The 23,680-nt window shown below is 60.6% G+C and overlaps 1 protein-coding gene and 1 long non-coding RNA gene across 2 annotated transcripts in view; one reads left to right on the top strand and one right to left on the bottom strand.

The window, feature by feature from the left end:
- ESPNL (espin like) overlaps positions 1–23,633 on the top strand; it is a 28,416-nt gene extending 4,783 nt beyond the window's left edge. Inside the window, exons 4-9 of the mRNA XM_067740054.1 lie at positions 1,629–1,811; positions 10,125–10,256; positions 16,349–16,466; positions 17,470–17,585; positions 18,456–18,650; positions 20,695–23,633. Of these exons, the coding sequence (XP_067596155.1) occupies positions 1,629–1,811; positions 10,125–10,256; positions 16,349–16,466; positions 17,470–17,585; positions 18,456–18,650; positions 20,695–22,287 (2,337 nt within the window). The 3' untranslated portion in view covers positions 22,288–23,633. The remainder of the gene's footprint in view (positions 1–1,628; positions 1,812–10,124; positions 10,257–16,348; positions 16,467–17,469; positions 17,586–18,455; positions 18,651–20,694) is intronic.
- On the bottom strand, positions 18,822–20,823 carry LOC137226042 (uncharacterized). The gene is made up of 3 exons (XR_010944129.1): positions 20,578–20,823; positions 20,125–20,337; positions 18,822–19,498 (listed from the first exon to the last, which is right to left on the bottom strand). It is a non-coding gene; the product is annotated as an uncharacterized lncRNA (long non-coding RNA).
- Positions 23,634–23,680: the final 47 nt, after the last annotated feature.

Genomic DNA, 23,680 nt, shown 5'->3' with positions numbered 1-23,680 from the left:
CATTCCTTGTGCCTGGCACATAGTAAGGGCTCCAGAGATGTTTGATGAGTGAGTGAAGGAGGGAAGGAATCTGGCCTCCAGCCACTCACCTTGGCCTCAGAGGCCGCCAGCAGTTGCCTCAAGCCTCCCTTCGCTGCTGGATCTCCCAGGCTGGCCTCAGCCCCTCAGGCAGCCGCACCTTCGTACAGGCTGCGTCCCCTCCCAGGGCCCCTTGCTGCAGCCCCTCCTACACGGCCAGCTCCTCTCACAGGAGAAAGCTCTGCGGCTCCTGCTGCACTAACTTTCCCGTCTTCGGCCCCGCCCGGGCCGCTGGGTGGAGTTGTCCTTATGTCCCCTCACTGTAGTTCAGATCTTGGCCTCCCAGAAATGTGCCTGTCCCCAGACCTGGACTGCTCGCCCTGCGGGAGCCTGAGTCCTGGTCATCTCTGGCCGCAGGGCCACAATCGCAGCAGGTGCTCAGCACACGGTGTGGGAGTGAGCCAGTGGGCTGTGCAGGGTGAGGAGAAGCAGCTCGGAGCAGCGGGGGTGCCCAGGAGCAGGGGGAGGGTGGGCAGGAGGGAAGAATGTCCACCGAGCCCCATGGAGCCCCACAGGGGCTCATCCCGCGAGAAACAGCTGGGGCCACGGGGTCCCAGGGCCAGAAAGGCTTTTCCAGATGTGACTCCCCAGCCCCGCCTCCTGCAGGGTGGACGGAGAGGGGAGGGGGCGGCGTCCAGCCTGGCTCACCCACCCAGCGCTGGGCGCCCCCTCCCTTCGGGGAGCTGGCCGAGGGGAGGGTCTCTGTTCCCGGCTCACTGGCCTTTTTCTAACAGACGCCAGCGTTTGGCTGCAGTGACCAGTGCACTGAGCCACTGAAAGGTTGTCCCTCCCACGTAGAGGCCGTTGACACTGGGTCACATCTCTGCTGTTCTCCCAGCCTCTCCCTCATGGTGAGAGTTGGCCGCATTCAAGGCAGGAAGAGGGAGAAAAGGGGGTGACGCCACATCCACCAGCCCCTTCTATCAGGAAGGCAGAAGAAGAGCCCCTTACGCCTCACTGTCACATGGCTGCCCCGGTGCACGCAGTCCATTGCGTGCCCACGGGCCTGGCCGGGTGCCGTGGACCAGAGCCCACTGGTGCCCTCACAGAGGGGCAGCTGAGGGCCCGTGAGGAGGGCCGGCCAGAAGTCACTCATGTGGCTGCCAGCAGGACGGGGCCCAAGCCGCAGGGTGACCAGGCTTGGGTCCACCATGAGGAAGGCTGCTCAGGACCCGACTCCCAGCACCCCTGCATCTTTGTGCTGGAGACGTGATAGGGTACAAACAGGCCTGGTGCCAGGATGTCCTTTCTCTCCCTCCCTCCCTCCCTTCATCAGCAAACATCTGCTTACTGTCCCTTAGGTGCCGCCCAAAGGCATTTCTTTATTTGATGTGTGAAACCAGCCCCTGGGGGTGTTCAGCTTACGGTCAGGGCTGGGGCAGATTTGGGGACCGTGGAGTCTCCCAGCAAAATCACTGAGCTCACTTCCTCCCATGCTGCCCGGGACGCACCAAGAGGAGCCAGCTCTGTCCCAGGGCTTCCTGCCCCGAGGTAGGAGTGGTCACCCCCGTCCAGCCTCAGCTGGCCCATCCCCCCTCCTCGTCCCTCAGGTCACCTTCACGGACATCGGCCTGACAGCGCGGGATAACGAGGGGGCCACCGTCCTCCACTTTGCCGCTCGAGGCGGCCACACGCCCATTCTAGACCGGCTCCTGCTGATGGGCGCCCCCGTCATGAGAGACTCCTGGGGTGGGACCCCTCTCCATGATGCAGCGGAGAGCGGGCAAATGGAGGTGAGGCAGGGGCCGGGGGAGGGTGCACGGTGGGGCTGGGGGGCCTCCGAGAGCCAGCAGTCCTGGAAGGCTTCCTATGAATAAGTCATTTAACTCTCACCACAGCCCTGTAGAATAGATGTGATTAGTCCCCTTTTACAGACAGGTAAACTGAGGCTCAGAGGGCCCGTCACTTGCCCAGGATCCAGACTCTGACCCAGCTGGGAACAAAATCTGTGTGCTCGGCCCCTCCCTTAGCACAGAGACTCCCCAGGTTCCCGCTCAGGGAGCGGTCTTCCTGCCGGTCCTCCCCGGAGGGCCTTTTAGCTGCTGGCCCCCTGATGGGAGCAGCCTGGGAGCAGAGCCCTGGTGGGTTCGCTATGATCCAGATAGACCTTGGGGGCTCCTGTGGCCCAGTTCCTAGGAAACAGCATCCAGAAATCCAGAGTAGGCAGGGATGGTGTTCAAATATTTACGGTCCAACGCTGGGAATAGACCTGGCCGTCAGCCACTGGCCCCGCACTGGCATCACCTGCCCACTGACCTCCTGTAAAGGCAGGGCTGCATCTGAGGGGAGCGCACAGGCTGACTCTTCCACTGCCCCACCCAGCAGGGCTCCGAAGTGAGTCAGCTCATCCCATGCCGGCTCCCGGGCTTTCCCGTGTCATTCCCACAGTGCCCGGGGATGCCTGCTGCATCTGCCGTCGTGAGCAACATGCTCCTGGCCCAGGAAAGGCCAGTCTTTACTGAGGTGCAACCGGGTATCCCATTTGGGCCTACATTCTGGACAGCTGTTTCCAGCTGGAACCCAAAGTGTCCCTGGGGCCCAGCCTGAGCAGCGTTGTGTGAATGCAGCCCAGGGCGGCCACCAAGAGTCATGGGAAGGCGCAGGGTCCTTCTGAAGAATCAGAAAGAGGCCCAGTCCAGCTCCTGGCAGCGCTGCTGAAATTGTCTTCCTCTGACTCTCAGGAGTCCTGGGGTCCCTCCTGCTCTCCACCCTCCACCCCTCCACCCCTCCACCCCAGCCCCCCTCCACCCCAGCACCCCTCCACCCCACCACCTCTCCACCCCTCCACCCCTCCACCCCTCCACCCCAGCCCCCCTCCACCCCAGCCCCCCTCCACCCCACCACCCCACCACCCCTCCACCCCTCCACCCCACCACCCCACCACCCCTCCACCCCTCCACCCCTCCACCCCTCCACCCCACCACCCCTCCACCCCTCCACCCCAGCCCCCCTCCACCCCTCCACCCCTCCGCCCCAGCACCCCTCCACCCCACCACCCCTCCACCCCAGCCCCCCTCCACCCCACCACCCTTCCACCCCACCACCCCTCCACCCCTCCACCCCAGCCCCCCTCCACCCCACCACCCCTCCACCCCAGCCCCCCTCCACCCCACCACCCCTCCACCCCAGCCCCCCTCCACCCCTCCACCCCTCCACCCCACCACCCCTCCACCCCTCCACCCCTCCACCCCACCACCCCTCCACCCCACCACCCCTCCACCCCTCCACCCCAGCCCCCCTCCTCTCACCCCTGCAAGCCACCACTCAGCCCTCCCTGGCTCAATGCCCCCAATCCGCCCCTATCTAGAGGGAGGGGAAGGGCAGGCGTGAACCTCAGTCCGGGCCAGGGCAGTCCTCAGAGAAGAGGAAGACCCTGCAGTTACCCCTACAGTCATCCCTTTTGTCCTGGACACGAGAGAAGAAGCTGAGCAGGTGACAGGGTGGGAGGCGGGGAGGGCGGTCCCCGCTGGCGGTTGGTGGCCTGAAGAGCCCTGAGCCGTTGCAGCGAGGCTCAGGCAGCCGCCCGTCTCCCAGCCTCCGGCTCCGTAATCGGGAGGGTGGCTGGAGCAGCGCTCTAAAAACTCTATTTTTAAGCAGCAGCATCTTTTTCAAGTGAAATAGTCTATAGGAGCCCGAGAAGCTCACCGATAAGCCAAGAGACCACCACCGCCTCACCCTCCCTTAATGCGAAAATAAAATAGCTCAGGCCTCAAGGCTGACAGCTGCTTTCCTCTTCAATCTGTTACGAAAACTCTAAACACACAAGAGCAGAGCCTCCTGCCTCAGCTCATTGGCCTCTCTTGGCCACTCCCTCCACCGCACTATTATTTAACAGCAAGTCAGAGAAGGCACATCTTTTTATCCATAAATACTTCAGTGGACTCTTCTCCAGGAGGCGAAGACTCCCTTTGTTTCTTATCACAGCCTCAAACCATTATCACGCCTAAAAATAATTCATGATCATTTCTTTTATTTATTTATTTTTTAGACTACTTTTAAAAATTAATTAATTAATTAAATTTTTTGGCCTGCGTTGGGTCTTCGTTGCTGCGCACGGGCTTTCTCTAGTTGCGGCGAGAGGGGGATATTCTTCGTTGCGGTGAGCGGGCTTCTCACTGCGGTGGCTTCTCTTGTTGTGTAGCACGGGCTCTAGGCACGTGGGCTTCAGTAGTTGCAGCATGTGGGCTCAGTAGTTGTGGCTCGCGGGCTCTAGAGTGCAGGGCCAGTAGTTGTGGCACATGGGCTTAGTTGCTCCGCGGCATGTGGGATCTTCCTGGACCATGGCTCGAACCCGTGTCCCCTGCATTGATAGGCGGATTCCTAACCACTGTGCCACCAGGGAAGCCCCCAATAATTTCTTAATATCATCTAATATCCAGTCTGTCTAGTAGCCATCTAATATCCATTTCCCTGCTTGTGCTGTAATCAGGAGCGAAGCAAAGTCCACACATTATTGATTTGTCTGTTGGGTCTTAATCTGTTAGCAATTCCAGAAATATATTCATCCAGGAAATATAGGATAATGCTTCATTCCCACCCCACGCCACACCCCGTTTTAAAATAAATTCTATTTTATTTTATTTTTTATTTTTTTTGTGGTACACGGACCTCTTACTGTTGTGGCCTCTGCCATTGCGGAGCACAGGCTCTGGACGCACAGGCTCAGTGGCCATGGCTCACGGGCCTAGCCGCTCCGTGGTATGTGGGATCTTCCCGGACCGGGGCACAAGCCCGTATCCCCTGCATCGGCGGACGGACTCTCAACCACTGTGCCACCAGGGAAGCCCCAATAAATTCTATTTTAGAATAATTTGGAAGAGTTTTAGATTTGTAGAAAAATTGAGACACTAGTACAGACAGTTCTCACAGAGTTCACATCCATTTCCCCCTATTATTAACAATTTACATTAGCATGGTACGTTTGTCACAATTAATGTACCAAAATTGATACAATATTACTAACCGAAGTCCATACTTCATTCAGGTTTCCTTACTTTTCACCTGACGTACTTTTCCTGTTCCAGGATCCCTTCCATGACACCACGTGACATTTCATCATCTTGTCTCCTTAGGCTCCCCCGAGCTGTGACAGTTCCCCCCCACCCTTTAAAAATAAAACTTCAGAATAATGAGCTCATGCCCTAGCACCCCCAGTGGGGGATGATGACAGTTTAGTATGTGTTTTGTTTTGCTGTATCTCAGTCTTTCTTATGTCACAAATTACACTGATTACTTGGTTTTTTAATTGAGTAAAAAATACATCACATAAAATTGACCATCTTAAACATTTCTAAGTGTACAGTGCAGAAGTGTAAATATATGCACATTGTTGTACAACACATCTCCAGAACTTTTATCTTGCAAAACGGAAAGTCTGTACCCATTAAGCAACAACTCCCCATCCCCACTTCCCCAGCCCCTGACAACCACCATTCTCCTTTCTGTCTCTATGAGCTTGATTACCCTAGGGGCCTCATACAAGTGGAATCATACAGTATTTATCTTTTTGTGACTGCCTTATTTCACTTAGCATAATGTTCTCAAGGTTCATTCATGTTGTGGCATGTATCAGGCTTTCTTTCTTTGATAAGGCTGAATAATATTCCACGGTATGTTATGCCACGTTATCTTTATCCATTCATCCATCAGTGGACATTTGGGTTCCACCTTTGGGCTATTGTGAATAATGCTGCAATGAACATGGGTGTGCAACTGTCTCTTCAAGACCTTGCTTTCTACTCTGATTACTCTCTAAAATGTTAAACCAACCTTGCATTCTTGGAGTAAACTCAATTTGGTCATGAAAAACGATCTCTTTTATACATAGGTGAATTTAATTTGCTAACATTTTGCTTAGGATTTTAAGTGTGGTAGATAGCACTGGTGTAATGGTTCTCAAAGGTGGCTGCACACTACAACTCTCCAGAACAGGTTTAAAATATTCTAATACCTGAGCTCCACCTACCCCAGCGATTCTGATTTAATTGGTCCTAGGGAGCCCACGTATCAGGACTTCTTGAAGCTCCCCAGGTAAGGGCTTCCCTGGTGGCGCAGTGGTTGAGAGTCCTCTGCCGATGCAGGGGACACGGGTTCATGCCCCGGTCTGGGAAGATCCCACGTGCCACGGAGCGGCTGGGCTCGTGAGCCATGGCCGCTGAGCCTGCGCGTCCGGAGCCTGTGCTCCGCAACGGGAGAGGCCGTGACAGTGAGAGGACCGCGTACCGCAAAAAAAAAAAAAAAAAACTCCCCGGGTGACTCTAATATATGTCAAATTTGAGAACCACCTATGTGAGTAGCGTTAGCTGAGCTAATCTAGAAAGAATTCATAGAGATGGTCGTTCTTTTCTTTTTGAGTTACTGACACAGAGTTTATTGGAAGACGGTCATTCTTAAAGCAGTGAATGTCGGAAGGAGTAGGGTTTCTAGCAAGGGAGAGAGGGTTATAAGCGCTCAGGGTGCTAGGACAGAGTGGAGAGTAGAAGCTGGGGCTTGTAGTGAGAGGCCAGTGGTGGAAGACCTTGAACTAGTTTTAATATTGTGTAAGGAGCCATTTGGGAGCTGCTGTGGGATCCCGAGAAGAGGGCATATGATTTCCTGGCTGTTTGGAGGAGGGCTCGCTGTGGACCGGGAAGTTGCCATAAGATGGGGTGTGGTCTGGGGCTTTGCTGAGGAGGTTGAAGAGGAAACAGCAGAAGACAGGTGTAAACGAGGTCCCTTCAAGGTTTAGATATGCAGTTAAAACTCGTTGGTAGTTCTCTACCTAGCTTAACATTGCTGCTAATTCAAGAGAGAATTTTTATTGAGTATCGTGAGTCCCCAAAAAGGCGTTCCGAGCAGACGATTGCCTCTGTCGACTTTCTGTGCTGGCTAATTTTTTAGAGTCTTTAATGGTCAACGATTCATGTCCACGCTTTCCTTCATGCAGACACTCATTGAACAAAGAGTTATTGAGCACTTGCTTAGTATGTGACCAAGGATTCGGGAACCAGAGAATACCTGCAGTAGATGAGTGGTCGGCTTGGGAAATTTCAGGGCTGTTTCTGTTGTTACAACGATTGGGGTGCTCTTGTGGGGGAGGCCGGGTAGCCCGCTGTTCCAGAACAGTCCTGCACAGTGAGGAAGGGTCTTGTGCCCCAAGCAAGTTCCCAATGAATCGGACAGGTATGTAGGTAGAAAACCTGTTCGTAGTTATCTGAGCTTCGAACCTAACTCAAGTACATGTAATTATCTAAGCTTAGAACCTAAATTCAAATATACGTACACATACACCAATGTTTCTTCATAGTTTTAATATACATAAGAGTTTTCCAAGGATGGTCCGACTGTATATATTGAGGGAAGATAGACTTTTGTTTTATTTAGCACTTTACCAAAATTTATTCACTATTTGAGCAAATGACATCACCAATGGCAATGCTGAACCTGACGTTTGCGTCTCCAGCTGTCTGATTTTTAATCGTGAATTTGCAATGATTCCACATGTCAAAGGATAAAGTGCTGGTAATCATGACTTTCATTCAACTATAAAATGAGCCTGTGTCAAACATTTTTATTTAATTCATTAATTAATGAGGAAACCAGTAATTCAAAGTGATAGTATCTTTTCAAATTAGAGTTTTCATTTTTCCAGATATATGCCCAGGAGTGGGATTGCTGGGTCATATGGTAGTTCTATTTTTAGTTTTTTAAGGAACCTCCATACTGTTCTCCATAGTGGCTGTATCAGTTTACTTCCCCACCAACAGTGCAGGAGGGTTCCCTTTTCTCCACACCCTCTCCAGCATTTGTTGTTTGTAGACTTTTTGATGATGGCCATTCTGACAGGTGTGAGGTGATTGTGGGTTTCATCTGCATTCCTCTAATAATTAGTGGTGTTGAGCATCTTTGCACATGCCTGTTGCCCATCTGTGTGTCTTCTTTGGAGAAATGGCTATTTAGGTCTTCTGCCCTTTTTTTTTTTTTTTTGGTTGCGCCAGGTCTTAGTTGCAGCAGGTGGTCTCCTTAGTTGCGGCTGGAGGGCTCCTTAGTTGTGGCATGTGAACTCTTAGTTGCAGTATGTGGGATCTAGTTCCCCGACCAGATATCGAACCCGGTCCCCCTGCATTGGGAGTGCAGAGTCTTAACCACTGTGCCACCAAGGAAGTCCCTTCTGCCCATTTTTTGATTGGGTTGTTTTTGATATTGAGTTGTATGAGCTGTTTTGTATATTTTGGATATTAACCCCTTATCAGTCACATTGTTTGCAAGTATTTTCTCCCATTCTGTAGGTTGCCTTTTCATTCTGTTGATGGTTTAAAATCTGTGCCGCTTTTTAGAATTTACAATTCCATGCCTAAATTTTCAAGCTTGGTTTTTACTTCCTTGAAAGCAGTGAGCACAGCTGTGTTACGGTCTGCTATTTCTCAGGACTTTGTGGGTCTGTTTCTTTGTGTGTTGGGTCCTCTGGTTCTCGTTTCTGGTATCTTATTTCCTTGTGCTGCTGGTTTTGTTTGAGTCGATGCTGCACATCATTATTTAGGGCCTCAGATGACGTCTTACTTGCTGCTGGCTGACAGGCACACGTGGATCATATTAGTCCACAATCCGGCTTGAGATTCCTGGAGCACCTGCGTGACAGGAAGCAGAGGGTGGGCTGGCTCCTGCTTTACCTTTTCTCTGAGGGCGGAGGCCCAGCCTGCAGTGGACCCTGAGCTGTTGCTGGTCTCCCTAGTCTCGTGAGCCTGTGACACAGCTGCTCTGGTTAGAGCCATTTCTTCTGCGTCAGCCTGCTCTTAGGGCGAAAGCTGTTCTGAGTGGTGGGCTTATCCCTCGGGATTTTCCTTGTGTCCTGAGTTTGGTCTGACAAGCCCTCACTTCCTTGTTGCCTGTAATGCTCTAGGAAGATGCCTTTCACATTTAGTCCATTTTGTACGTTGACTCTGGAGAGTGGACTGGTGGTACCTGCCTGGTTCTCTCCTCCTTGACGCGGGTCCGTCTGTCCACCTGTTTCTGCCGCAGGCACGGCTACCTCACGGATTTCCAGACCTAACTCTTGGTCATCTGTAACCACCCACCCTCTGCTCACAAATGGGTCACCATCGTTTGCCAGCAGTAATCGCCGTCATTCGGGGGGCAAGTTCTCTCCTCCCCCTCCCTCCCCCGGGCTGCCGTCCCCGCCCATCTGGGGCCAGGCCTGACACTCCGGGGGCCCCTGCTCCACTGCGTTTCCACTGTGACCCCCCCCCACACACACACACACGCTCTGGACGCACGGCCGGCTCCTGCAGCGCCCTGTATCCTCCCCCCGCACCCCATCGCAGCCTCCGTCACAAAGGGCCCTTCACAGCCTCCTTCACAAAGGGCCCTTCGCAGACCCGGATCTCCTCTCGCTTTGTTTTCCTCCATCCTCCCCTCTCCTCCCAGCTTCTGGGCCTCCAGGCCTTCCTCTCCTCCCAGCTCCCATCACACGAGCCCAGAGGACCAGTCAGGAGGGAGACAAGGGGGCCCAGGCCCGGCTTGAGCGAGGAGGGAGCATGCGTGTGGCTGGTGGAGCCATGAGCTCAGACATAGAGACGCAGAGGGTGAGGGTGGGAGCCCCCAGAGCTCGCCTAGGCTTGGGGCCAAGAAGAGGGGCTCATCGAGTGCCAGGCCTGACCGGAGGCCAAGGAGTGGGCAGGGGGAGGTGGGCAGGGCACAGGCCCGGAGTCCTGGGGTGAAGCCACGGTGTTTAGCCTCCTGCACCCCGGTTTCTTCGTGTGAAAATGACACACGCCTCCGAAGGTCGCTGTAAAAATGGAACCCGGCTCCGTATCTGAACCCGAGGCAAGGGTTACAAGGGCAGAGTCGGGGTCAGGCTGCCTGGCTAGGATCCGGCTGGGTCGCTGACTGACCAGCTGGGCCCTTGGTGAGCTCCTGAGCGCGAGCGCCTGGGCTTCCCACCCGGGACAGGGGCATGCCGGTGCCCGCGGGCAGGGCGGCCTGGGTCCGGGCACGGGTTCAGGCCGTGCCCCAGCTCGGGGCTGGGTGGGGGGGCCGGCGGTGCGGCCACGGGTGTGCCCTCCCCACAGTGCTGCCAGACCCTGCTCTCCCACCGCGTGGACCCCGCCCTGCGGGACGAGGACGGCTACACGGCCGCAGACCTGGCGGAGTACCACGGCCACCGCGACTGCGCCCAGTACCTCCGCGACAGCACCCGGCCGGTAAGCTTCGCGGTCCCGCCCCCGACCCCCACCCCCGGGTGACAGACCCCTGCCGCGCTGACGGCCGGGTAGCTGGGGAGCCGTCTGCGTACGCAGTGTCATTGTCACGTGAAAGGGCCTGGCCGCGCCTGAGCCGGTGCCAGGACCAGGGCTGCGACCGGGGCCGTGACAGCCGGGACCAGTGCTGGGCTGTGGCTGGACCTCGGCCGAGGTCTGCCCTCCACCTGGGCCGCAGCAACCACACTTAGGACCTGGGATCCATGCTTCCGGCCAGGGCTGCTGTTGGGTGACGCTGTGTCAGGCTGAAGACACCCCGGGGGTGGGAGCAGGGCCCTGGGCCCTGGGTGAGGTGACCCAGTGAGGCGGGCCAGCCCCGTGCAGCCCGGAAGAGGAGAGTCTCGTCCCGCCCTCCCACCTGGGCACGTGACCTCGCCGGGCCTCGGTCCGCAAGGGCAAGGGCCTCGTGGGTCCCAGCCCCCAGCACGTGATGGACCACGCGTGTGTGCCGAATGAGTGGAGCAGTGGACAGGCGGGTGAGCGAGTGGACAGGTGAGGGTGGCCGGGCGGGTGTGCGGTGGGGAAGCGTAGGGCCAGCGCCCTCCCGCCCGGCCTCCACCCCTGACTCCAGGCCCCGGGCGGCGAATACAGATCGTGCCGCAGTTTTCTGTAGCGGCCGCCCCTTCGGAAGGCATCCCTGGGATCGCCTGGCCCTGCCTTCAGGTGAGAGCACCAAGGCCCAGAGGGGCTGCCGTGCCTCCTTTTCCCTCGGGGCGCCCCCCGGAGCATCCGTGACCAGCTGAGGCTGAGCTGCCGGCCCCGGCCCCGGGCCAGTGGCCTGGTCCTCACCCGACCACCACTGAGAGCCTCTTGTCTCCACTGCCTGAAAGCCACACCCAGGAGGCCTTGGGTCAAAGGCCAGGGGTGCTTCGGGGCACACGAGTTGGGAGTCCTGGTTTGTCCTGGTGTCGTGGTTTCAGAAACAGGACTATACTCACTGCTTGAAGTAATCGATGTGCTGATTATTCACTAACCCTTCGATTGGCTATCGTATGATAAGCGTTGTCTTTCTGGCTTGGGTTCCAGAAGTTGCGGGAACTCAGTGGGTTCCTGGTGTAGCGGACAGAGCTCTGCAGTCCAGCGGCCAGGGATGCCCTGGCCGCCTGGGCCCCCAGCCTCCGTGTGGGCCCTGGGGCCGGCCTGGAGGGGGGGTGGGCAGCTGCTCGGCTGCCAGGGAGCAGGTGCCGCCGGGCCTCTGGCCGGGGTCCCCTGCTTGTCCCCAGCCCACACGGCGGTGCCCGCGGCTGAGCCTTCTGTCCAAGCAGGGTCTCTGCCCCCTGCTCTCCATCCCCAGGTCCTGGCACATCTGCCAGCCCCTCCTGGCCACTGTGCCCAGCTCTCCTAGGGGGGTGGAGGCTCTGGGCGCTCTCCTGAGCCCCCAGGGTTTTGGGGACCAGCCCATGTCAGGCTTCCTGCGGTTTCGCCTGGTCCTGGTGGCCTCCTTGGTGTCGCCACAGGATACAAGGCAGCATCCCCTCCGCTCAGGACTCCCCAAGCTGGGCTGGCCTGTCTGTGTAGCCTCCCCTCCCGGCCTTCCGGCCCGCGGTGTCCAGCCCGTCCACGTGCCCCGCCTGCGGTGGTGGAGAGCGGGCAGGCTGGGCCACCTCCCTGGGATCCACTGCTCCCCGCCAGCCCCTGCCTCACCGGCAGTCCCGGCCCCGCAGACGGCAGGCTGTCAGCTGCGCGCCTGATGCAGTATTGATGGAAACACGATATCCAGAGGTCGCCCGCGTGGCCTCTCCCTGTGTCGGGCTCAGAGGAGGTGCTGAAAGTCATCTTTTTCCTCTCCACACGGCCGCCTGCCTCTGCCCCCAGGGAGCCGTGGGTCCCAAGAGAGGCAGCCTTGGGGGGCACGGCTGGATGGGGAACGGAGACCTGCCCTGTGGGAGGCGCCCCCTTCCTGGGAGGCTTCGCAGGGCCTGGGTTCACCCGCTGCCCATTGCGGGGCCTCCGCGAGGCGCGGGAAGGCCAGGCCCTGCCTCGACCACACCACCTCGACCTTGACCAAGCCTTGCCACCCCCTGGGCCTGGGGTACCCCTCTGCACAGTGAGGGCTTGGGCCTCTCTGACCCCCAAGGAGTGGGCCGGGCAGCTGGGCTCCTGGCTGCAGGGCCAGGTTAGAGTGAGACGCTGGACGGCAGCAACAGTGAGGAGTAGCGGCCCAGGAGGGGGAGCCTAGCCCTTCAGCTTGCCCCCAGCCCGGCACTCAGTGCTCACCAGAGCTGGAGCGAGTCTTCCCGGCCGGGTGGCACCCCAGTTCTGAGCGTCTGTGAGCCTCGATGTTCTCACCTGTATAATGTAACTAGGAGGCTTGCTGGCCGGTAGACGTGTGCCGTGAGCACACGGGGGTGCTAATTTCCCTCCCCTGGTCCAGAAGGGCCCTAGGACCCCTTCCTTCTACAGATGGGGAAACTGAGGCCCAGAGAGGGCAAGGGACTCCCCTGGGCAGTCCCCTCCCCCAGGGAGGGGCGGGGCCTGGCCGTGCAGCCAGTAACCGAATCTCAGCCGTCGCCCATCTGCGGGTCGTGATCTTCTCGGCCCGGGTGGCCTTACAGGCCTGCAACCCGGCTCGCCACAGCTGTCCTCGATATATAATGCATGGCAGGCATGGCGCTGCTCAAATCTCATCAAAAACACAGAAAAGGAGACACCAGGCCATGGGAAGGGCACCAGCCCAGGGCCGGCTGACCGCCAACCTTAGGGCAACAGCCCCCTTTGGGGGCAGCACACGCCCAGCTGTCAGAATCCCAAACGTCGGGACCCAACGTCTGCCACTCCCTCGGGTCCTCGTAGATGCGGTTAGTGTCCAGGGCCTGAATGAGGGACACGGGGATGTGGATACTCCTGTCACCTGGGAAACACCACAGCCGACCCCCGTCCCCGCCGAAATTCAGAGATCATCAAGACACCGTGCTAACAACAGCAAAGAGGTCTGAGTGCCACGTGTGCCAGGCCCTGCCGGGGGCTCTCAGTAACCCTTCCTCTTCCCAGCAAAGGCAGAGAAACTCAGGCCTGGGGGACGCTGAGTGACTCCACAAGGCTTCTCCTTGGTGAGGGTTGGAGCAGACTCCAGCCTCAGGGACCAGGTGGCATGAGGTCTCCCAGGCTGTGGGTACTGTACTGGCGCCAAGTCCATCCCCCTGGGCCCTGGACCAACTTCCTGCCTCTTCCATCTTCCCCGGAATGACAGGGCCCCAGCCACCCCAGCTGAGCCTTTCACTCTGCAGGGACTGGGAAGCCCTTGCCCCTCAACCCCAGAGCAGATTCAATTGCGGGGAGGGGCTGCGGGCTCCCAGGCAGGGGCAGGGAGCCGGGGAGACTGCGGCAGCCTCACAGCCCTGTCCTGGTTGTGCAGGGGCCCGGGGCCCACCTGGGACTCAGCCCTGCTCTGCCCATCAGACTGTCGGCGCCAGCCGTGGGGTCTGGGGTCTGACTCGACCCTGCATAAAGTTCCTAGGCCAACGGGCTCCTGCCTTGCGGACGCTGGAAGAAGACAGGGGATTCCTAGGTCGGAGACACGGCAGGGAGAAAGCGTCGTGTTTGGTCGGATCCCCTCCCGCCTCCAAGTCCCAGTGTGACCGATATGGGCCCAGATGGCTGCTGTGCGCACACACTTGTGCCACAGGCGGGGACCCCTGAGCCTGAGAAGGCCCGTGTTCTGTAGCAGTCGGCGAGCAGCCTACTCCTCCTTTGGGTTCCTCCCGTGCAAAGGCAGCCCAGAGGAAGAGCCGGGTGAAGCGCGGCCAGGGCTTTGCATCCTCGGTAGGGGCGTAAGAGACCCCACCCGCCTGCCTCTTCCTCCACTGCTGATGCCCCTGGACGAAAGGAGCAGCTGTTCGAGGGGCTCTCAGTCCTGGAAGGAGCAAAGAGGGGGGTCTCAAGTAAGATTCTGGTCTAGCTCTGCCCCGTCCCAGCTGTGGGCCCTTGAGAAAGCCCCTTGCCTCTCTGAGTCTTGGGTTCCCCATCTGTGCCTGGAGGGCTGTACTGCGGGAGTCATCTGGGTGGTCCCTTCTTGCGTGACCAGGGATCTCAGGTCTCCCCCACCTCTCCCGAGGGTCCGCTCCCCCGGCCCCTGCGCTGCGGAGGGTTAAGGCACAGTGGTAAGGGATCCCACACCCAGCCCAAGCCCGCCGGGCCACCCGACACCTCAGCCTTCAAATATTAATGCGACACCTCCAGCTCCTGGGGGCGGCAGCTGCGACAGCCCCCAACGGTCCAGGACAGCCAACAGCTTCCTGTGCTCACAGCCCAGCACCTGCTTCTGAAGGTCCTCCCGGCTGGGGCCTGGCGGACACTCCCCGCCCTGTCGGACCAGGGCTCCTGGGCTCTCGGCACAGATTCCTGCAGAGAGTGAGGTATGAGGTGCAGGGCGGTGGCAGATAAGGGGTTGGGCTGTGTCCCCCTCCTCGTGGCTCCGCCTGGCCGAGGGTCCTGGATGGGAATGCGACCGAGGGGCCCGAGGCAGTGGCTGCAGAGCCGGGGATTCTTCTGACGGGAATCCCCCAGGCTGGGGAGGCCACCTAACGCCTGTGCCTCCTTGCCCGCGGGAGGGACAGGGCCCACCTACAGGTGAGCCAGGGGACACTCAGCGTGGCCGGGGGACTTGGCCCTGCAGCTCCAGCTCCATCACGTGCAGGGCTCAGTGCAAAATGAAAACGTGGGCTTCTTGTTAACAACTGATTAAGAATTTCAAGACAGAGACTGGAGAACCTTCAACAGAGCTGCAGCACGAACCACCCATGCGTGACACCGGCGCCAAACCACGTGTCCCGCCTGGGGGCGGCAGGCTGGTACCAGCCCCTCTGCCCCGCCTGGCAGCCCTGAGGCCACCTTCCGCCGCAGCTACCCACTGGAGGGAGCGGGGCGAGGCGCTTTGGTCTGACAGCCGGTGGTGGGTGCCCAGAGAGACCGCCGTGAGTGGCCCTCCCTGCTGGGGACCCGAGCTGGGGTGGCCATGTGCTCTCAGGCCATCCTGGCTCAGCCGGGAGCCACGTCATCTGAAAGACGGCCGGCCAGTCTTCTGACGTTCAGCTTTAAACCAAAAGGCAGCAAGCCCAGCTCTGGAGTCCTTGGAGGACAGCTCAGCGTCCTCCCGGAGAACTTCTCTGCCGCCTGGGGAGGGACGCACCACCTGCGGCCTCACAGCAGCCTGCGTGCTCCAGTCTCGACTCTTGGCTCCCATTGGCCAGATGCAAAAGCTGAAACCTTGCAGGCCTCAGCCGGGGGGGATGCAGGGGGCAGTGGCACCTCCAGGTCGAGGATTCTTTCCGGCTGCCCACCAGTCAGCGCTTGAGGGCAGGGGAGATGGTCAAGGCCAGGTCTGTGCCTCGCCCCAGACCCGGGGCAGACATGGGGTTGAAATGCGGGTGCCCCTGCAGCCCCAGAGTGGGGCTGATGGATCTCCCTGACCCCAGGCTGCCGGGGACCAATGTTGGTGGTCTCTGTCTCCGGGTGGACCTTGGGAGAGTGGCCTAGACACTGCATGGTGGGTCCTGGGCACAGCGCCTCTGCTCTGAGGCGCGGTCGCACGGCCGCACTGTTTACGGGGCTGAGAAGAGTTGCAAGTTCGTTGTGGTTTCCCCTATGCCCAGGGCTGAGAGAGGGGGCAGGTCCAGGCAGTGTGTCTCAGCACAGTCAGGGGACAGTCAGGGAGGGTGTGTGTGTGCAAGTGTGCACGTGTCTCTTGTAAGGCCAAGGAGTGGTGAGTGAGCACGAGGGGGACACCAGACCCTGACCCAGAGCCCAGAGCCGCTGAGTTAAGCTGCCTCCACAGGGAGCCGGGCCTTGAGACGAGGGGTTCACCGAGGGGTGAACTCTCAGACAAGTGCGTGGGTATGTTTGGGGAGCACTGCTCACCAGTGTGGAGGGGTGGACAGAACCTCTAGGGGCGCTGCCCCTCACTCCCGCAAACTTACCTCTCCGAGCTCCGTTCAGATGCACAGCCCCAGCCCCAGGAAGATCGGGCCAGGGCTAGCCTGCTGGATGCCTCCCACCCCCACCTGGGCCTCCCAGTGACCAGGCCTGTCTGCCCCCAGGTGCCACTCCTGATGGCGCCCCCGCCGCCGCCGCCGTTCCCCCCTCCTCCGCTGTCGGCTGCAAGGCACTCCCTGGAGGATGGAAGAAGAGGGGGCCCAGGTGTCGGGGATCCCGCTGGTGCGTACACGTCTCCAGGGAGGGCTGGCCTGGGCTGTGCGTGCTGGGAGCGGGCCTTTCCGGCCTCACCTCCGAGGTCCTTCGAAGGGGCCGGGGGGAGGTGGGGAGCAGAAGCCTCGGCATCTGGGCACGCAGAACACTGAGGACAGGGCCGGGGCCACCCCTTCCCATGAGCCAGCACCCCCGCTCTTCCAGGATTCCTTTATTGTCCTGTTGCCTTTTTCAAGTGAGGACAAACTCCACAACCACAATTAAACAGCCTCCTGCCCAGCCCTCGGGCGTCTCTCTGTGAGCCCTGAAGCCCCCGCGGCCTGACTCTCCTGCCGCTGAGATCTCGGGCAGCCTCCTCCCTTCTCTGGGCCTCAGCCTGTGCAGAGGGAAATCAGAGGCTGTGTCTGAAGGGGCTTCCGAGTCCGCTGCTGTTCCCTGAGATTCCAGCAGGGGGCGGGGGAGCGGTCACCACCCGTTAGGGAACCGTGACAGCACTTATGAAAATGAAACGGCAATGGAATAGCATGAAGAATGTCAGGAGGCCCCATGTGCAGGGAAGGTCAGCGTGCTTCATGGAATGGGCTGTAGTTATACAGTCACACGTAGGGGTGCGTGCGTGCGTGTGTGTTTAGTGGAGGGAGGAGCGGTGAAAGGACAGGTTTGTGGTCTGATGGGGCTGCATTAGATCCCCAGACCACGGAACCCTATGCCCTTTCTAGCTCTTTCTAGGCTACAGGAGAGGCTGGGGAGGGGGGGACGGGCCATGGGATGGGATGAGGTGGGTGGAATGCAGGCTCCCCAACCGGCAGGGCTTGGAGGGGGCTCCAAGGACACCTCTGGAATGCCAGGGATGAATGAGTTTGCCCAGGTCCCAGGGCACTTGGCAGGGAGCTGCTTGGGCCTTTGGCTCCAAGTCCATTGGTACTTCAGGAAGGCCGGTCCTGCCCCAGGTCCGGGGTCCTCTGCTCCCCATCCCCCGACCTCTCTGACTCCAGCTGCCCCTTCCTTCCAGTGGCAGCGTCTCTCAGCCCAGCCTGGCCCGGCCAGCCTGACCAGCCTCTTCCAAGGGAGCACGTGACCCGCACAGCACCCCCGAGGGTCACCACCGGTGCCACAGCCGTCCCTATGGTGAGAACCCCCGCTGTATCCCTGTCTCCCAAGGCACCCCAGCCAAAGCCCGGCTGGCTTCTCACCGTGTTCTCCTGTGTGGGCCCCAGCCAGGTCACTCCTGGGGCAGCCAGGCCCTTTCCTCCAGGAGGCCCCTAGGGTGACGACTGGCTGGCATCTGAGGAGATGGAGATTCCAAGGCCAGAAGCAACCTGTCTCCCCATCATAGTAGACGAGGGACACTTCTCTGATTCCAGGGGGTTCCAGTGGCCCAAGCCCCTCATCCTGACAGATGCTGCTGTCACGGTACAGGGAAGCATCAGTCCATGGGAAGGGTGGGCCTGGCGCCCACTGCTCTCCTCCTCGGGGGGCTCCCAGCGGCCCACTCCTTCTCTTTCTGGGCACCAGCCCCTTTTAAATCCAGCCACCCTTTCCCTGAATGGGTCTTGGGAACTCTCAGCCCCTGAGATGCTCTTTTTGAGTTTGGGAAGTGCTGCATCGTGCTGCCCCCTTGTAGAGTTACAGTGCACATAGCACATTAAAGGCTCTGACAAGTCCTGCAGTCCAGAATTGGCCACCAAACTTGTCTATGCAACTGTTCCCCAAACGAGTTTGCCCATCCACATGGCGTGCCCTGGGCGGTATCTCTGATTGCCTCTCTCAGTCCCAACACGTGCCTGGGTCCCACAGGGCACAGCGGGGTCCCTGCCCTCAGAAGACTCACACTTAGACAGGCTGGGGATGCTGTCAGTGGTCAGCTCCCCTGCCCTACCTGGTCAGCCTCCACCGCCCCTCCTCCCTCAGCTGCGCTTGCCCAGGGCGGTCCTCCCCTCCGCTCCCTCCCGGACCAGGGGCCCACAGGGGCCTTGAACGACCTGCCTGTCAACACAGGTGACGGAGACGGCAGCGGGGGGCGCCCCGGACAGCCTGGTCGCGCTGCAGCTGGATGGGCTGCCCGCGGGCGACCTCGACGGGCTGGTGCCCACGCGGGATGAGCGCGGCCGGCCCATCCCCGAGTGGAAGCGGCAGGTGATGGTGCGGAAGCTGCAGGCTCGCCTGGGCGCAGCTGCAGCGCCCGAGGTCCAGGTGGGGCCCGGCGGGGACGAGGGTGGGGGCGGGGCCTGAAAGGGGGCGGGGCCCGGCTTGGAGGGCAGGGCCGGATGGGGTGAGGGGCGTGGCGTTGTGGGAGGTGGGCGGGGCCCGGGTGGGACCAGAGCGTAGAGGGCGGAGGCGGGAGCAGGAGGCTTTGTACTGGCTGGTGGACGTGGAAGGTGGGGTCCCTGAGCACACACCTCGAGTCCTGAGACCCGGAACGCCACTGCGTGTCCCTCTGTGGCCTCAGCTTCCTCTTCTGCCAGACCATGAAGCTGAACCAGATCTGAGGGCTGTGTCCCTTCACCTGTAACCCTTCATCTCTAATGATGTGGTTCCCCACGTGTTCTTGGATCTAACGATTGTATCCCGTGCCCACCGTGTGCCAAGCTCTGTTCTCAGCAGTGAAGGAGACCAGCCCCGCCCCCTGGCGCTTATATTCCAGCAGGGAAGGCGGGGTGACTGGGCAACTGCGCTGAGGGTGGTTCCAAGTGCTAAGGAGAGAAGTGAAGCAATGAAAAGGGGAGGGGGCTCTTCCGCCTGGGTGGTCAGGGGCAGCCTCTCTGGGGAGTGGCCTTGAGCAGGGGCCAGAAGCAAGTGAGAGGGGAGCCCTATGGGAATGTGGGACAAGTGATTGGGAGCAGAGGGAACAGCAAGTGCAAAGGTCCTGAGGCACGGATGGGCTGGCCCAAGGGTGGGCAGAGGTGAGGTCGGAGAGGGGTCAGGCAGGTATCACCTTGGCGCAACCGTTGAGAATCTGAGCAGGGAAGGGCTGTGATCTGACTTGGATTTCAACAGGCTCCCTCTGGCTACCATGTGGACCGTTGTTGTAGAGTCTTATCCTGGAGGGATGCAATTTTGTCTGAATGATGTATTCTGCACCCTTGGTCTAGAGCTGCCTGTCAATACAATAATGCCAGCCATATGTGGCTACTTAAGTGAATTAAATGAAATAAAAATAACCCCCCTGCCCCTCAGTTAGCTGCATTAGCCACATTTCACTTCCGTAGCCCCAGGTGGCTAATGGCCACGGCAGGTTTCGGCATGCCATCCCCTCATCTCAGAAGTGTTGGGTGGCGCTGGTCTAATGGCCCAGCCTGTCCTCGAAGTCCGAGATGGACACCCATGGGGTTGAGGGTGGAGCCAGGCAGGGGTGGGTGGGGCCTCCTGCCACAGCCAGGAAGCCCTTTGGAATCTGACCCTGGGGCAGGGCCAAGGGTATGTGGAAGAACTCCGGGAAACAGGAAGGACAGACTGAAGGGGGAAGGGATTGGCCCAGTCACAGCCTGGCCCAGTCACAGCCTGACCCTTGTGGGCTGGACACTGCCCAGGACAGCAGCTCCCCCCAACCCCTGCAGCACCTGCTCCCCTCCCCGGGCCTCCTGGGACAAGGAATCAGAACTTACTTGTGCAGAGTGCCACCTGGCACCAGACAATCCCGGGCCTCTTGGCAACTCAGTCCCCTCACCTGTGAAATGGGGCAGATGCAGGGCCTCCATCAGGGGTCTCAGAGAAGTCATCAGGTGGGCACAGAGCTGCACCCAGAGGGGGCCCAGCTCGGAGGCTCTCTGTGTCGTTCTCCCCCGCAAACTGTGAGTGCTGGGGGCACAGCTGTATCCTGGTGCCAGGGGAAGCCTCGAGGGGTGGTGTTTTGGGTGAAGTTGGCCACGTGCTGCAAGAACTGAGAGCAGAGCTGTTGAGGCCGCCCATCCTTAGGGCTGCCGTCCAACCGCAGAAGACTCTGTGGAGGGATTGGGGGGCTCTGAGGAGAGAGAGTCTTTGAAATCAACATTGAGGAGTTGAGGAGGACATGCGGGTGGCAGAGCAGAGGCACCCTTACCCCTTCTGAGGGGAAGACTGGGCCCTCCAGGGTGGGTGACTGCCCTGAGCCTCAGACTTGGGAACGGGGCTGGCCGCTCACCTCATTTGCCCTCAGGGTCCAGGCAGTGGCCAGCGGGTGTCCAGGGGCTGGGCTGGGGTCCGGCAGGAACTCGCCATGTGGGCTGTGGCCCCGCTGAGCTGCCCTCCCTGTGCCCAGGACGACGGCGGGAGCACGGGCGCCACAGAGCAGGCGGCCTGGCGGTACTCGCAGACTCACCAGGCCATCCTGGGCCCCTTCGGGGAGCTGCTGACCGAGGACGACCTGGTGTACCTGGAGAAGCAGATCGCAGACCTGCAGCTGCGGCGCCGCTGCCAGGAGTACGAGAGCGAGCTGGGCCGGCTGGCAGCCGAGCTGCAGGCCCTGCTGCCTGCGCCCCTGGTCAGCATCACTGTCAACAGCCACTTCCTGCCCCGCGCGCCCGGGCTGGAGGGCGAGGAGGGCCCCAGCCCCGAGGTCGAGCCGGAGGGCTCCGTGGGGGCTCCGCAGGCCACGCCCGGCGCGCAGCCCCTGCCCTTCTGGTGCAGCCACGTCTCCCGGCTGGTGCGCAGCTTGTCGCTGCTGCTGAAGGGCGTGAACGGGCTGGTGCCAGGCGAGGAGAGGCCCCCACTGGAGGCCCCCAGGGAGGCCCCAGCCAGCCCTCCGAGGAGCGAGGCCCAGCGCGAGATCCAGGAGTGTGGGGTGTCGGTGCGGACACTTCGTGGCAACTTCGAGTCGGCCCCCGGCCGGCCCTGCACCCCGAGCCCTGGCCCCTGTGAGCTGGGGCCCCAGCCGGGGCCGTGCCTGAGAGGCTGCTGGCCCTCCCCCTTGCAGCCCCGCGGCGGCCCGATCGCAGGGGAGCCGGGGCCAGGCGACGCGGAGGAGGCCAGCGACTCGGGCATCAGCTGCGAGGAGGCCCCGTCGGAGGCGGGAGCCGTGCCTGGCCCCGACCTGGCCAGCCTCCGCAAGGAGCGCATCGTCATGCTCTTCCTCAGCCACTGGAAGAAGTCGGCCTACACGCCGGCCCTGAAGACGGTGGCCTGCAGGACCCTGGAGGCCCGGCGCGTGGAGCCGCGGCGGCGGGAGGCGGCCGGGGGCCCTCAGCTGCCCTCCCCGCCGTCCAGCGAGAGCCCGCGGCTGGGTCACCTGTGGCAGCAGCGCAGCATCATCGCCCACCTGCTGGGCAACTGGAAGTCCATCTTGGCCCACGTGCCCGCCCGACAGCTGCGGCGGCTGAGCCGGCGGCCCCATGGCCCCCTGTCCCCCGAGCAGTTCCTGCCCCACGTGGACGGGGCGCCGGTGCCCTACGGCAGCCTCACGCTGGACCTCTTCATGCTGGGCTACTTCCAGCTCCTGGAGTGCGACCTGTCGGCTGAGGAGCGCAAGATGCGCCACCTGCTCTGCTTCGAGGTCTTCGAGCACCTGGGCGCCCATGGCTGGGAGGCCGCACGCGCCTTCCACAAGGCCGTGACGGACGAGGTGGCTGCCGGCCGCCGTGCCTGGACCGACGGCTTCGAGGACATCAAAGCCCGCTTTTTCGGCTCCAGCCGCAGTCACCCCTGGGGCGCAGAGCCCGGCCGCAAGTCGGGCCTGACCCCGCTCCGGCCCCTGCCCCATGCCGGCCCCAGCGGCGGCCCCGGGCCCGCGGCACAGAGGCTGGGGTCCGGCCCCCAGCGGGGCAGCTTCAACAGCGAGGACATCTGTGGCTACATCGACCGGAGCTTCGCCTTCTGGAAGGAGAAAGAAGCTGAGATGTTCAGCTTCGGGGAGTGAGATGGGCTGGCAGCCTGCCTTCCTACCAACGGGGCTTCCGGTGTGGTTTTGGTCCTCTCCTCTTTTCCTTTCGCCCACCTGGTGGCCAGGTGAGCCTTGAGGGCAGGCCGGCGGATCCTCAGCGTGCTAGTTGCCACCCTCCAGGTCTGCCCCCTGGCGGGAATCAGCTTCAGAGCCCTTCTCACTGCTGGCCCGAAAGTCAGTCCCCCAGTCGGCCCCGAAGTTGGATGACTTGCCATCTCGGCCCTAGCCCTTCTGCCTGGTCTTCCTTCAGGCACCTGTGATTCCAGCCCGGGTTTCCCCTTGGTCCTCCTTCCAGAGTCGCCTGGGTGTCCCTTCTCTCAGTGCTTCTGGTGCCCGTGGCTCTGGTCGCGTCCTGAGCCTCCGTCTGCCCTCCTCGGGTCCCGCCTTGGTTCCTTCTGGTGACCTTGGGCCATGCCCCTTCCCCTCTTCTGTCCCCTTTCCCCACCTGTGAAGTGGCAGAGGAGCTGGGGGTCGTAGAGAACGGGATTCGACGGGCAAGAGACCAGACTCCCGAATTCTCCGGGTCAGGGAGGGACACCAAGGGGCTTTAGGGGACAGGTGTCTTGCAGCCGTGCCGTGGCCCCAGCAGGCAGTGTGCTGGGGAGAGGTTTCAGGAATCTCCTACGGGCCGCCGCCTCCCTGCAGACAGACCCGTTGGGATAGGGGTCTCTTGTGGTGTTCCTACGTGCCTGCAGAGCTTGGACGGCTCAGACAAGATGTGGGATGGAACAGAGGGTCCTCCCAACCAGCTGACTTGAGGCTGTCACAGGGAGGGATGATCAGGAAAATATAAAGTCGGAGCTGCCAGGGCCGGGCTCGGGGGCAGCGCTGGCAATGGCTCCACTCCAGACCCTCCTGCAGGGTGGACACCTGACGTGAGTTTGCTAAATAAAGATCCATTCCTGGCCGGCCTTCCCACCTGTGCCCATAGAGAGCGAGGGCCCCACCTGGTGGGCACCAAGACCCAGTCCTCAGCTCAGCTCGGCCGAAACAGAGGCAGCATCCTTAGCCCCACAGAGCCTCTACCTCCTCATCTGTGAAATGGGGGTATGGCACTGACCGCCCATTCCCAGCGTCCTGGCGAGGGTGGACTGAGGTCCCGTATGAGGGGGTCTCTGTCCTGGGGTGACAGGGACACCAGCCTGTGTCAGTATTTTAAGGAGCAGGTTCTAATGAGCAGGGCACCAACCCTAGGCAGCTGGGAGCATCCCATATGCTGTTGCCGTCATGATGCCCTGGCGCTTAGACCCAAAACTCAACCCTTGGAGCTGGACAAGGGCTGGTCCACAGGACGCTTCCGCTGCCCAGGTTGGCGGGGTGCAGGTCCAAGGGGGGTGGGGGGAGCCCGGGGGCCGGGGGTCAGAAGGTG

This window comes from Pseudorca crassidens, chromosome 6 (genome assembly GCF_039906515.1).
Source record: "Pseudorca crassidens isolate mPseCra1 chromosome 6, mPseCra1.hap1, whole genome shotgun sequence".
NCBI classification, from domain to species: Eukaryota; Metazoa; Chordata; class Mammalia; order Artiodactyla; family Delphinidae; genus Pseudorca; species Pseudorca crassidens.
Note: the sequence above shows the minus strand (reverse complement) of the source record. Positions and strands in the feature narration are given on the sequence as shown.